At 36.7% G+C, this 15,241-nt stretch overlaps 1 protein-coding gene across 3 annotated transcripts in view; it reads right to left on the bottom strand.

Annotated features, from left to right (window-relative positions):
* The window catches only part of LOC137287832 (uncharacterized), a 32,018-nt gene that overhangs the window by 4,654 nt on the left and 12,123 nt on the right, over window positions 1–15,241 (bottom strand). Inside the window, exons 4-8 of one of the 3 annotated variants that reach the window (XM_067820219.1) lie at window positions 14,673–14,717; window positions 14,147–14,263; window positions 13,884–13,911; window positions 10,743–10,803; window positions 6,907–6,933 (exon numbers count right to left, since the gene is read on the bottom strand). In XM_067820219.1, coding sequence (XP_067676320.1) covers window positions 6,907–6,933; window positions 10,743–10,803; window positions 13,884–13,911; window positions 14,147–14,263; window positions 14,673–14,717 — 278 coding nt within the window. Of the gene's footprint in view, window positions 1–3,037; window positions 8,714–10,742; window positions 10,804–13,883; window positions 13,912–14,146; window positions 14,264–14,672; window positions 14,718–15,241 lie in introns of those variants that run through there. The other 2 variants (XM_067820232.1, XM_067820226.1) reach the window with 2 other exon arrangements.

The raw sequence follows: 15,241 nt of genomic DNA, 5'->3' as shown, positions 1-15,241 counted from the left end.
TGCTTTTTGAAAAAATAGCATATGCACCGTGGACATATCCATGCCTAAGCTTGAAGTGAACAGCAAGCTCAAAGCGTTCTTAAGATTGAAATTCAAAGTCACAGTGTGTGTGTGTGAGTGAGTGAGTTTTAGCAATACTGCAGTAATATGTGAATACTGTGTCCGCATGAGCAGTTTTCAGACTAAAAGTCACAAGCTAAAACTCTAACTACGAGGCTACCCCCACACAACCACAGAAGTACAATTTTAAATCAGTATGTAAAGATAGCTAGTTTTGTTGCTAGATCGAGAGTATGAAGATTATTGACCTTTCTACAAAGGAGACAAAATCTCACATTTGTTATTTTTCACCAAATGTTAAACAAAGTAGCCGAAATTTTCATGTTAAATATGTTTCTTTTCTCATTTCAGGGGACAAGCCAGCTAAGTATAACAAACAGTTGAAGTCTAAAATGATTGTTTAAACTCAGCACTCTACTAACATTACTGCCTATGGATTGAATGTGGAAAAAGAGAAACAAACTCTACGTTTCTGACACTAAGAAACGTCAAACCAAAAATCAGGACCATTTGGGATTCAAGTGTGGTTTTACACTTTTTAACCAATATTCCAGCAATATCAGTGGGGGGGCACCAGAAATACGCTTCACACACTGCATCCATGTATAGAATCGAACCCAGGCATTCTACATGATGAGTAAACACTTTAACCACTGGGCTACCCAAACTCTAGAAATGAACTATGGGTACTGTGTATCATATACTATTCAGTGTCCTTGGCTTTACAGACATCAATGTGGTCAGTTTGTTCCATTTAAATATATATAATTTCCAAAACCAAAAACATTTACATAACCTGATTCTTCTTAGGCTGTGAGCCAAATTATGATTCCTGACACAAACATAGGTTATGCATGATGTGAATATTGCAGTATTGATGGTAACCACAAGACTGTTATGTGTTACAGTTTCACATATCATCATAATGCAGTCTGTACTTCCTCGAATCTTACTTCCATTCTCATACTTTCTTCAACTTGACTGTTTTAAAGACAGATACACCTTGACTCATCCATTACACTACAGTATTTTGCTCTGTTTGAGAGGCATTCTACTATTTCTAGAAGCATGTAACAGGAATGTCAAGACGACTTTACGGACGATCAACTTCAGTTTGGTACAATATTCATAGTCATAAAGTCAACCACAGAAGACTTGTCATTCCTAGTATTCTGTTCTTTCTTGGTTCAGTTTACCTTGGTCAGTTACAATCTAAGTTACCAAATGTAGGAACCATAAGTGCAGAAATTCTGCATACTATCCTGGTGAGAGGTTGACTGGCAAAGGTGAGTGTCAACAGTTGTACGATTATAGGCATTAAATTATACTGAATAAGTTAATTTAGTTTACCATTCAGAAATACCTATCATGACAGTTTCAGACCAGACACACCAGAGATTGAAAACAATAGCAGAAATCAACACATCTGTATTCCAACCTGGGTGCAGATGAACATTTTACTGACAAGGTTATCATACCATACCTTAACATAAACAGTTGTAGTGAGGGAGTTTAATTCTATGCTGCTCTTAGTAATATTCCTGCAATATCATGGCAGGGGATACCAGAAATTGGCTTCATAAATTGTATCTATGTGGGGAATCAAACCTAGGTTTTCGGTGTGACTTGCAAATCTGAATCTACTACTACTCTACCTCGCCGACAGCTCATGAACAAGCCTGAAGTTTGCTTCACTTATTACGACTGATGCTCGAAGGGCTTGTTACCAACAACACAGCAACATGGATGTCCCTGTTGGACTATGGACCCATGGGTGAGGGAAGTAACTCTGAGATATGGACATGACTGTCACTAACACTGAAAACATTACACTAGAGAAGTGGGATTAGAACCTAAATTCCTTGGTTTCTGGTATGTTAATGCATTGCAATCAGCAGTCCCTCAGATGCAAATGTCATTCATTTGTCTACAATCTTCAGTCTGTCCCAAGGGGTATGACAATGTACATCCATCAGTGACTCAGGTAACTTATAAATATGGCAATTTGTGGCAGATCTGCCGATTTTCTCCAACTGTAATTCAACTTCATCAACTCTGTAAATCGTCTAAAACCCTGATGAGACAGTATTAAGTAGATTTTTCTGATGCCATCCTTGTTATAACACTTTTAATAATATTTAGCCAAGCCAAGTAAGTATTGTTAATTCACAGCCTCAGACAACAAAAAGCTGTGTTATGGAGAAAGATCAGAAAGCCATGGTTACGTATGGCTTTATGGAAGATAAAGACAACATGTCTGATATTTGGCAGATAATTCCTTTACCTCTGTAGCTACTGTGCATCAAATGAGGGCCATGCTATTTCATGCTATCTGCATGTTTTGTTTACTTGGCAATGGAGGCAACTCATGTGGATTTAGTATTAATAGTATTTATCCTAAATGTACATACGTACATGGCTATTGTAAACAAGTACAATGCACAGCCAAGGAAAGATGTGTGCAATTGTGAATGAATCTCATTTATAGCACTGTACATATGTGAGAAATACCATTTATACTGGTGTACATGATGTGTGAAATCTCATTCATACCACTGTACAAAGCACCTCGAACAATAATAGATAGGTGAAAACAGTTATACACCTCATTTACCAACATCCAGCTACCATCAGGAACACCACAAATGGGTTTTCACACATTGTCGCAGTGTGGGAACGGACCCTGAACCACCCGTGAAACATGTGCAAATGGAAGAACGAATATGGCTACACAGTGATGTCTTCACATCCAGCAGGTGCTTTTTTTCTCTATCAACCACAAACTATGTAAGTGAGTTTAGTTTTTCCACCACTTTCAGCAACACTCCACCAGTATCACAGCATGGGACACCAGAAATAAGCTTCACACATTGTACCCATGTAAGACCGATAACAAATGACAGTGTTTTCCTAACAACACTTCAGTTCATTTCTCCTGACTTATCACGTAGCTATGGCATTTCAAGAAGAAACACTATTTATATAGGAAAGATATATGTCAAATTTATTTACAAAACAGATGTTGTATACAAGGGTAAACAAGCATTAATATGTACAATACTTGTCAGAAAACAACAAAAATATACGGAATGTGTACAGTCCATTCCATGGTATAGCATTCATGCTGTGAAAACTTACATCTGACACAAAGTATTTGCTCAGAAACGTGTGACCTTCATGAGCAGTTTAAGGCACCAACCATAAAATATAGTCAAATCAATTTTCAAATTAACCTTTAAAAGGTAACCTGTTCAAAATGGACTAGGGCAATTACCGTCCACACATTTATCCAAACGTTCAACATCCTTATTACTAGATTTATGATTACTAAGACTGAGGGCAAAACAAGGGATCACACAAACACAAGTGGTCCTTTATGTTTTTCCAAGGTTTCTTCACAACCTTTGTATCACACAACTTGTGAGGAAAATACAATTACAGCTGCACTTGTGATATAATGTTATCCATTATTGTTTTCCTCAGTACAGTATCATAGCAACTGAATTTGGCGCTGTGGACCGTATTGCTCTTAGTATCATGCTATGCTAACATAACAGATCTACACAATGTTACTGACTCAAAATATTCCCTGTTTGGGTAAAACTGTCATTAGGGTTTTGGTGTCAGGAAATAAGCTATACCACACATATTAGTTCAAACATGGGATTTGAACCCTCCTAGGTTACAGCACACCAGACAACTATACGGTGCATTGAGACAAGCTGGCAAGCTAATGGAAACATGAACCAACAAACACTGCTCTGTATATTTGGCACATTCTTGTAGATAACTAGACTGGGTTTATACAGACCAGACCAATCTGATTTCTTGTAATGAGTGACCGAGTATGGTTTTATGCTATTTTCAGCAATAGTCCAGCAACATCAATCATAGCAGGAGATATCAGAACTGGGTTTCAAACGTTGTATCCATGTTGGGAATTGATTAGGTTACTATGCAACCCCACCCCCACAATTATAAAGAGAGAGTTTGATAGCCAGTCTAACAACACACTGGGATCGAAGTTTAAACAGACAAACTGAGATTATAACCAATCAAAATGCAAGATATAAGAAAAAGTTTGGCCCAGATCTACAATTCACATAGTGCCCTTTTTAAGGACTGTACTCAATGGATTTAATCATGAGAAAAAAAGTACAAAGTTTACTTGGAAAAAACATCTTTCAAACATCAAAGAAGAGGACTGGGTTCTTTGTGCAATAAGTCATTCTGGATGTATTTGGAACAAAAAACCCAGGGTAATCAAAGCAAGTTCTGATGGTTTTGCAGCTTGCTACAATCATTACTACAAAGAGTAAATTATATGGATATCTTTAAACCTCACAAGTGTTTCAGCTGGTCAGAGAAACAAAAACTGTTGTTGGTCTGGCCTGATAAACAAAATCAAACAATCATAATAAACCAGACTGATCAGTTGCTACGGTCTTCTGGAATAAATTTATCAAAGACATGTTACTGTTTCTGTGGATCTTAACATGTTATGTACAAGGGAGGTAATAGGTAAAGAAGCAGCACAGAAACTATGTACATGAAACTTGGGAATGTATCATTCAATAGTATAATACAACTTGCCATAAATAACACTAACATTTCAAATTCAGACATTTCACCTCAAACTAAAGGTGTTTGCCAAAAGAACTAATTTGTACTTATTTAATGAAAGTATATAGCCATATATACAAAAGGGTTCTTATAAATCACTGAGTATTGCAGTCTGAATGATATACAAGGCTGGGGATTATTGATCAAAGCTGTCTGAACCATACTGCTCATAAACATACTACAAGCGTTGTGTAAAATACGACTTACATCGGTTATTTGCTCTTAGTATCCCCTAAAGATCAGGTTTCTTTCTTTTAACATGTCATTTCCCAAGATTTGAAAATATCACGCCATAAAGGATTTAGTAAAGGTAACATAAAGGTGAAAACTTCAAACTTCACACCCAATACATCTGTTCAGGCTCTCTGACTCCCAAATTTCACTTCATTTTGAACCAAAATAGCTGAGATATGTCCATTGACATTTCAAGCCTGCCATACTGAAAATCAGATCTGAACCTCTTAGCGTATAGATGTCATATTCAATAATAGCACTTTAAATTTCAATGGCTCAGTGGTTTGCATGGAGATTATGTTTATGCCAGACTCACACAGTACCTATTAAACAAGATAATCTTGCCACAAGATGTTAAAGCATGAGAGTCACAATCACCTTAGCACTGCAATCACTTCATGGACCAGGGCCCTCGACACAGACTCACTTGACTTTTAGCCAAATGAGCCAAATACAATAAGTTTGAAGCTTTATTGCAAGAAATAGCATACGTTTCTACATCTAGTTCCTAGATCTGTACCTAGCCTGAAGCAAAACTCTAACTACAGCACACATTTGATGTATTATGTTAGAAACTATACTGTTTAACTACTGATAGGGATTGCCCTTTATGAGAATGAAAACTCACAATTCAGCCATGTCAATATAGTCTTGTTCTCATCCAGAGATGTTAGACAACAACATGTTTGGTGTTGCGGACTCATTTTCGCAATATTTGAGTAACACCACCTTCAGACAGTATACCCATGTTGGGGGGAATTGAAACCCAGGGATCCGGTGTGATGAGTGAACACTTGAACCAGTGTACTACTCAACATCTTGTAGTCAAAGGAATGATTTCGAAAGGTGTTTAACTAATACCAAATTGTGATTTGTTGACTATGGCTGGGAGCTGCTTTTAAAGTGATTCCAGTTAAATTAGCCTGGCACACAAATTAAGTCTAAAGTGACAGAGGTCCCAAATGTATTTGACATTGGTGCGACAAGTCAAGCATTATTCAGACAAACCACGAAAAGGGTGAATTCTAGCCAGGGTCATAAGTTTCTGACTCGTCAAAGGGGGGCAACTCTGAGTGTTGGAGCATAACATACCACTGGGTCACTTGTGCTCCCCTCCACCCACTTGCCGAGACCGAACAAATCCCCACCAGTTTTCAATATCTTTATCAAAAGTTGAACAGAGTATCATGTATGAAAAAATTCCTGACTGAACCCCTGAGACAAACACAAGTTTGCAGCAACATTTTGGTGGACTCCATGCCATGTGACATAGTTTTGAAATGAAAACAAAATGGGTCTATAAAAATTTATCAACCCTAATTCTTTTATAGGACAAAAATGACTCAGAAAAGTTTCGAGTAATGTAGCAAAACATCATGCAAATATGAGCATATGGTGTACCAGAGAGAGGTGAGTATCTTTGATTAAGCGTGATGAAGTTACCTGTCTCAAACATATGATGTGGACGTGGTGAAAAGATGGCGACTGAGATATACATGAACATGTTTGGAGGCAATAGAGTAAGTTAGTGAGTCAAAAGCTACCATGACATGCTCAGTCTTATTGCGAAGAACAGGCAAAATAAGGCGCTGTTACACACCCTCAAATGTTGATATTAATCATACTTTGTCATCTAACATATAATTGCATCTCCATACTAAGCTTAGAGAGGGACAGTTAACTCTAGTTTATATTTTGGGTCTATGTACCAAAGACCAATTTCCCATTAAAAAAATAAATCAGGGTAAATTTGACAAATATCTAAAAGAAGAACTTCCACTCTGAAAGATCTGAGAAACAGAAAGTACCTACAGCTGAATCTACTAAAGCAAAGTCTATTAAACCTTTTCAAAATAGACACCTTTAAATATAACATTCAAGTAATGGACGTAATCTGATCACAAAATATACATATATCAACATTTGAAAGAAGTTGCTGTCATAGTTTTTTGTTCACATCTATAGCAGACGAAGGGCATAAATACTTACAGATTTACGATTGTGATGTCTGGGAGGCTGTTTAGAGAGAAATTGTGATCTCTTCATTCATATCTTGAAGGTCATACCACATGAGTGATAATTCACAGTAGGAGGTGACATTTAACACCATTATTCCATAGGCAAAACCATGTAATTTACCAAAATTGGTACTGATGGCTTTGAAATAATATTTATGTAGATATTGTTTGCATGTATAATATATAAGTAGTAGTTCATTTCTTTTCCTGTTTTCGATGGGGTTAATTTTTTAGCAACCACCTTGCACCATCCAGTGTGAAACACATCACAGGATGAACAGATTTTCTGCTTGGTCTTTTTTCAGCATTTTAAGAAAGATTGTATTATTAGTTATCACTCTGTTGATGGTTTAGGGCTTGAAATAACAGTTTTTAATTGAAGTGCGTGAATTGGCCTCGAACACTAAAATTTGCATGATCACGATAAAAAAAAGTATCTGCCTCTCTTATTAAGTATGTCTTGACTGCTAAGATTTGTCAAGTATTTTCAGAGAATTGTACTTTCATCATTTCTGAATTTCCAATATTAAACTACTGATGAAAGCACATAATCATACAAATCAGAGAATCAGGGTAGTCTGGGTATAATGAAACACTGAGACATGTTAGAAACCTGAATATTTTATACAAAATATAGAAAGCTCTTGCAGTATATCTAAGCAAAGATACTGTATAAATAACATACAAATTATGAAATACAAAAATCTCATCAAATCAAATTTCACAGAATCAAATGTTTGCAAATATTATCACATCATAAAACTAATCTCACGTCTGAAATGCCTCTCAAAGCTGTTATCTGAAATACCATTAATCATGTGATTGACATATAAGCAAAGTTCAATACACTCAGCATACCATGACAGCAATCAACACTCACTTGTCTTCTTATGCACCAACTATGAAGTCCACCTTTAGTTAGGTTTGCTTAGGAACCGTCAACAATACAGTTGCTTTGTTCTCAATGTCAAAGTGTTACTTTCTTGCATAACCTAATTCACTTCCATTCACTTTGTGTAAACATTTTGCCCGTGTCTACTCAACAAAACAGTTTACTAAACAAGGCAATTTTTTTGCATTGTGATAAATATTCATTTGGAAAATATATTTTCATTCAATAATATTTAAAACCAAATTCCATCACTTAATACAAAAAATAATACACTCTTGACAATTAGTCTTATAATATAATCCTAACAACATGCCAAATCAAATGGCCTGCTAGACACTATCATGACAAAGCACAGGTTAAATTAAAAATAGTTATCTTTGTCAAATCTTGAAGGTCTTAATATGTCCTTTGTCATAATGTTAGTATTATTCCCTGACTGTAAATACTATCTTGGTGCTACAATCGTTGTTAATCGGTACCTGCTGTAAGTATTAATATACAGGTGCCATAACTGTCTTAAATCATAAGGATCATCTTAAACTTCTTGGCTTTCAAAATGTTAAAGTACAAGTGAATATACAACATTATCAAAAGACTTAGTGCTTGGGTGGTTCTGTGCCAGCAGGTCCTTGAATGTTTCATATTCCAAAAGGGGAATAACTCTTCCAAACAGATAACATGGAGAAACAACTTTTAGGTGGATGTCAATGTACAATGTCTTTTTTATCACAGAAAGTTGTCAAAACAGTCGAATGGATGCATATTCGGTTGGAGCATCTTTTTGCCTGGCACGTGGTTCTCCTTTCTCAGGTAGTCTAGCAAGGTCAAGGTCGGCATAATGTAGGCCTTCTGCGTTAGCATTTCGATCTTTTTTGTCATCGTCTTCCTGCAAGACAAGGTAAGGTGGCAGAATTTAAAAGATTGTCATAATTTCCATGCCATGTTAATGAGGGCTTATTCGAAAGTTTTGACTCAGTTCTTCAGAGGTAAAGTTCAGAAGGTAAGAGCGAAAATGACAATGAATTCTGCCACCTGTTACCTGTGTCCAGGAATATGTCAATCTGACATGACCTTTGTTAACGAAATATAGGTCATCATGACATTTGTCACTATCACAAAGGCCATCACCTTCAGGCTGCTGTAACCATGACCTTTAGGTCATTAGACCTGTATTGACCTGTAAGTCTTGAATGTCATGGTAAGCAAACAGAACCATTAAGGAAAGGTCTAAAAATATACAGTGATACAAAAAATCCCATATGTTTCCTGAATCAGAATTGACAATTTACTTTAAATATTATGCTGTTTTTAAGTGGCCCATTCATTCATATATATCATACTTTAGGAGGAAAGAATCTATGCATTTGTGATAGGCTAGCAGGCAAGGATGGAATAACGTATATTACTGTGTTAAAGCCGAATTTTGAGGACCAAAGAATGTTGTCAGTAGAAGGGGGTCAGCTTATCTACAAGGCACAATTTCACGCAAGTATTTTTCTGGTTGTCAGTGCCATGTGAGGACAATCTTACAGGTTAGCGGTACACCTGCTAGGAAGTTTACGACAATTACAGACACTTAGTTATACATGCTCAATAAAGTACAAATCGAAGTGTACAGTTTTCATTATTTCAAATTATTTTGCCCTTAGACATTATTAAGTTCTATACCTAGCTATTTACACACAATATCAATTTTTAAAAAGTTATAATCCTGTCCGGTCGCCATTTGACGTGCCAATCGGATCTGCTGTTTCCTGTCACTTCACAAACGGTGATTGCTTCCTATTGTTTTGTAGATGCCACGCAAGCAATAGGAGGCCCGATTGCAATTGTTTTGTTGTTTGCACAAGCACTTTCAAGAAGTGAGTGATTATTGGAGCAGGGGCATTCATTTGTAACATGTCATTATATCCCCGACCTGAGAGCCACGATGCGATACCATTAAGTTTCCCTTCACCTTTTTATATTTTCATTTTCAAGTAATCGGAAAATTATTACTATAGATTTCTCAATTAATATCTATGATCATCTTTTCCACAATATCAATGGCTTTCCGCTTGGTAACGGGGATACAACTAGGGCAAATTCACCCCGGTTTTCGAAATTCCGTACAAATAACATGCGAGGCAGCGATTCATTTGATGGCGGGTATCGTTCGAAAGCTCTGAACATCAACCTTGTCAAGAGTATTTTTCGATTTGTAAGAAGCAATCTCTTTGGATAAAAACTAGTTTCTAATGACGCTTATTTGCCACAGTCTGCTATAAGGATCGTGAATGGTCAAAATCAAACATATGACCTATGGCAGCCAATCAGATAACAGCAATGGATAATATCCTTTGTAAACTTAGATTCAGATGAAAGTTATGAGTAAAATCATGCTACTCTGAACGTGATCGACAACATACCACCACCTATACATACATTACAGAGTTTAGTGCATGTACTGTGCCAGGTTATGACCTTTGACAAAAATGCTTTATGCACATTTTTTATCACTAAACATTGTGTCCGAGCATCAAGTTCGAGGCGAAGAAAGCCGAGATGTCACTTGAAGTACGGCACACAATCGCGCAAAAAAGATGGACGTAGTAAGTTCTAATGTTCATTTGACAACTTTTACGGGTACTGTTGTTGATTGTATTCTTCTGCTTATTAACTTTGATTAATTATCTCCCCAAAACATCGTTAATTTGCTCTTTGACAACTTGATGATATGGTCCCGTTGATGATGCACGTGTACGAGAATTGTTTCCAATAAAATAGAGAAAAATAGTTTATAATTCTAATTCTGTGGGGTTTCTTTGATATCTCAACATTGATATCTCAAAGTTGGACATTGTATGAAAAACAACATTACACCCTAGAATGTTCTTATATAGTACATTTATAATTACGTTCTTAAAGGTACTTACCCGTGGGTCGTTGCTGGCTGGTGTACTGTACACTACATTAGGAGTCATTTCCGGCCTTTCACTGTGAAAGAGAAAATGCTAAATATATTCACGTACTTCAACAATAGTTTCATGGGACAGAGACCAATCTGTCTGCATACCAAAATACTGAACATAAATACAGCAGCATAAACTCACGTGTCAAATCTATCAAACTGATAATTGCATTGAACATGTGTGTAAGATTGATGTGTGATTTCAATGTTGTTCATATATTAAAGATGCCATAAAATAAATGTGGTTTCAATACTGTTGACAAAATATAGGTGTCAGTATGCTGTGGGGTTTCGATATTTTTGATGTGTTGATAAAATGTGTTAAATGCTGTCAGCATGGCACTACTATGTACCATGACAAGTATTCACTGAGCAATTCAACACAGACCATCTTATTGCACACAAGGATTAGTCAGTTAGCAAGCATGCACTCAATTATTTCAGGAGTGAAGAAGCAAGTAGAAAGTCAGCATTAATACCGCATTAATTTCTCTATAGTGTATGAATACATTACCAAATCTTTCTACAGTGTATATTCATAACGCAATGATCTAAGTTATTCATACAGACTGCACCAGTATTAAAGCTGAGATAATCGAGAGTTCCATTCCTTTAAGCAAACTTATGCCAACTGCAACCTTAAGGTGATCGTGTCTCCCACTCCTTAACATACGCTTACTATAGTTGTTGCACTGAAGGTGTTTGTACCATGGCACCCTGATCAACCTAGCAGCACAGATTCCCAGTCACAGTAAACTTAGTCTCTGTGTTATTCCTTACACTGAGTCTAACAAACCCAACCCTAGTAGAACGTTCCGTCAGGCAACCTTTGGGTGACCTATGAAATGCGTGATGGCCAAATGGGTTGAACCAATCACACAACAGCTACTGTTACAGGTTCGGTAGGACAAAATTCCCAGGTCACTGACACTGATCTCTCAACAAACAAAAATCCACATAAAACAGATATTTGACCTGCAGTGTATACACTTTGGGGTTTCTGTTGACATGGTTACTATCAGCTAATATTTCTGCAAGCTGACATCATTGAATATTGTCAAAACGCTATTTACAGGGACTGTTTACTCACTGTTCTGGCGTGATCCATGTGCATCACCCGGAAGTGATCATATAAAAAATAGCATTCAGAACGAGTTGGGTAGAAACTTTTTCAAGGTAAAAGTGCAAAGGGTATGTGCGAGTGTCAACTTGATTTGGTACACTGTGTTCTAACAGGTCTCTCTCAAAAGTTACCTGTTACACCCTTCCACTAGAGTTTGTAGACTCAGCATAGTAGTCTAACGAATAATATTGACACTGTTTACTTAGACTGCACAGGTTCCTCAATACCTATTCAGGCATTTACCTTGGGTCCTGTATTTAAGGATCCCTGAGACTCATACCATTAATTCTGCATATGGGATGCAGGAATTTGCTTCCTGTAAATCCCTGCCTATTTCAATCTAGATTCACAATCTTATAATAATCCCTGCTACCATGGTTACAGAGGGGATCTGATCTACAAGGCCAATCCCCTTAACGAATCACTGAGTGTATTTTTGTAAATCTTTCTGTAATTTCAGACAGAACTTTGCAGTGTAGGAAAGATGTAGATAATCTAGTCTCTCCACACAACTGGTTGGTCAAATTATTTAAAAGTCCTGCAAAATCTAGCCTGTCCTCCAAATATAAATAAAACCAAATTTCAAAACTTAAAACTGGTCAAAGCAGCAGACTGACTGATGAGGGTCGTGCCATTTTGGTTTGAAATTTGGCGGGAAACTAGATACACATTTTCCTATTCGTTGATTCTGTGACAAGCGGTCCATCATGCACTTCCTTAATAAGCTCCAGAAGCTAAGGGAGAGAACTCTGTTCTTAAAATAAACATATCTCATCAAATTCGTTTGCAATAATTTTATCTGTTTGATTGTTCTAGTATCCCTTGGTAATATTCAAAAAGGTTATAATCATTATATATGTCATTGGTTTGCTAAAACTGACCTGACGTGAGGACAGACTAGATTTTTTTTTTACCCCATCCTCCACAAAATTCACCTGTGTCTGACATTAGGACGGACTAACGTAGCCTTTTGGGTGCTGCCTGACTACACATCATAGTACCATGTCAAAATGAAGCCAAAACAGCAAATGTTTCCATGATATTTACCATGCTTCATGATTTGTACTTAATTTGACCTTTACAATGGAATCCAGTGACTGACAGCATGAGCAATGACTTGAAAAATATAAATCGTTTAATGTCTATCTGCAATCTGCTTTCTTGTGAAAAGTGAGAGAAAGTAAATAAGTGAGTATGGTTTTATGCCTTTTTTTGCAATATTCCAGCAATTTGAAGACACCAAAAATGGTCTCACACATTACACCAATGTGGGGAACTGAACCCAGGTCTTTAGGCTCATGAGCGGCCACTTCAACCATTAGACTGACTTCTCCAGTGCCTCGTGAAGGGAGAGAAGCAGCAAGGCGAAATGAAAAGAATATAGCGTGATCAAAGCGCGAAATATCCAGGGATGGTCTAAAGCGATATTTTAATGCAAGGATACATGCTCAAAGAACTTTGCAAATCAGCATCAACATAGTTGATGAATTGATACTTTGTCTCACTTAACATACGTTGATTCGACTGACGATGTAAATTACTGAAAACACACACACAAAAATCTAAAAAATCTTGAAAATCTTGAAAAAGACACTGTCAACCAAAAAATATTATGAATAACTTTGACACAGAAAACTTATCATATCATCCTCATGATCAATGATCAGTATGAATTGTCCACCAAGACTCTTGACTAATAATGAAGGGGTTTGGGGGGTTGCCGAGATCTCAGTCTACCATATTACAATTGACATCTGCTTTTGGTTTATTGGTCATTTTTGCTCACCCTCCACTGAGCTGATTTTAAGTAATATATATTTACACTCCAGAATAAAACAGTCAGTAAATGATGGTTAGATTTTGAACATTAATATCTGAAAATAGAGAACAGCCATTTCTCCATGGCGTCCTTCCCTCACAAATGTTATAACCTAGGTACATTTTCCTGTTCATTTCATCTAAAAAAACAGCATGCACACTTACCCTGGCCCATCTTCTTCCTTTGTTTCATCTGAATATGGAAATTACACAAATATTATAGGCAACCGATATTTAGGGTAAAAGGAGTAAGTTTTAAGAAATGCTGCACAATTCATTTTCATTTACAAAAATATTTACATATAAAATAAAGCAGCCACATTTATAGATCACAGTGATTGAGTTTAGTGTGATTCTAGCAATATGACTGCCAGGGACACCAGAAAAGGGCTTCACATGCTGTACCTATGACCTGATGGTATACTCACAGTGTTCGCCACCATTTTTCCTCCTGCGCAGGACGACGATGACAACAATGACAACGACGATGACAACCAGGATAGCTATCACAATACCAGCGATCATGCCACCATCCACTCCGGCATCTGAAACAAGGGGGCCCACGTTCATCCAAATGATATATACAGCAAATATAACATCACCATAACTGTGTATACTGAGCACACTTTTAAGCCGCTTATATCATGGCAGGGGACACTGGGTATCCATTGTACATGAGGGGAATAGATGCAGACCTTCAATGTAATGAGCAGACTCTAAAACCACTTGTCCAACCTACTGCCCGCTAAGAGTACATAGACCCTGGTCCCATCCTGTGCGACTACATGAGAAAATATATTTAGCAAAAACTAAGTTACAAGTTTGTTCACTTTCCTGCTTGTTTCATGCTGCACTCAGGAATATTCCAGTTCTATGATGACATCTTCATCTGTCCATTCTTTGTTTGAAACTTCATTCACTGTATGTATACTGACATTTAAACACAAAACTCACCACTTGTAGTTGGTTGTGTGGTACCAGTAACTGGACCTCCTTGGCCTGGAAATATAAGAACATGGTTGTAAATACGTCACCATAATTATTGTTTATAGAGTTAAAATTAGCTTTGACGATTTACGATACATTTTCATAAGGAAAATAAAATTTACATACATAGGGATGCCATGACATAGTGATACTTTTCCTAACATGACACAATTATTGACAGATTCAAAACTGCATCAACATTTAGTTTTGAAAGTACTGGCATAAAAATATTTATGCTTCATTTACATTTTGCAACTGTATCATTTTTTTTTGGATATTATGTAAGTTATAAATGATTCTTTTCCAAGCACAATGATGGGAAATTAGAACCTTTAATCTCTAAGTGCAAAAAATGTTAATCTTTTCATGGACACTTAAAAAATATGAAATACTAATGTTCAAATGTAACTAAATTTACGCAATAGTGTTGCAAAAGTAAGTATTGTGATACATATCGAATCATGACATGGGTAACATGATTCGTGAAACTTATGTACTGTGACAACCCTACATGTTGATACTCGAGAAACTGCTGA

This window comes from Haliotis asinina, chromosome 1, assembly GCF_037392515.1.
Source record: "Haliotis asinina isolate JCU_RB_2024 chromosome 1, JCU_Hal_asi_v2, whole genome shotgun sequence".
Classification (NCBI taxonomy): Eukaryota; Metazoa; Mollusca; class Gastropoda; order Lepetellida; family Haliotidae; genus Haliotis; species Haliotis asinina.
This window is presented reverse-complemented; position numbering and strand designations above follow the sequence as displayed.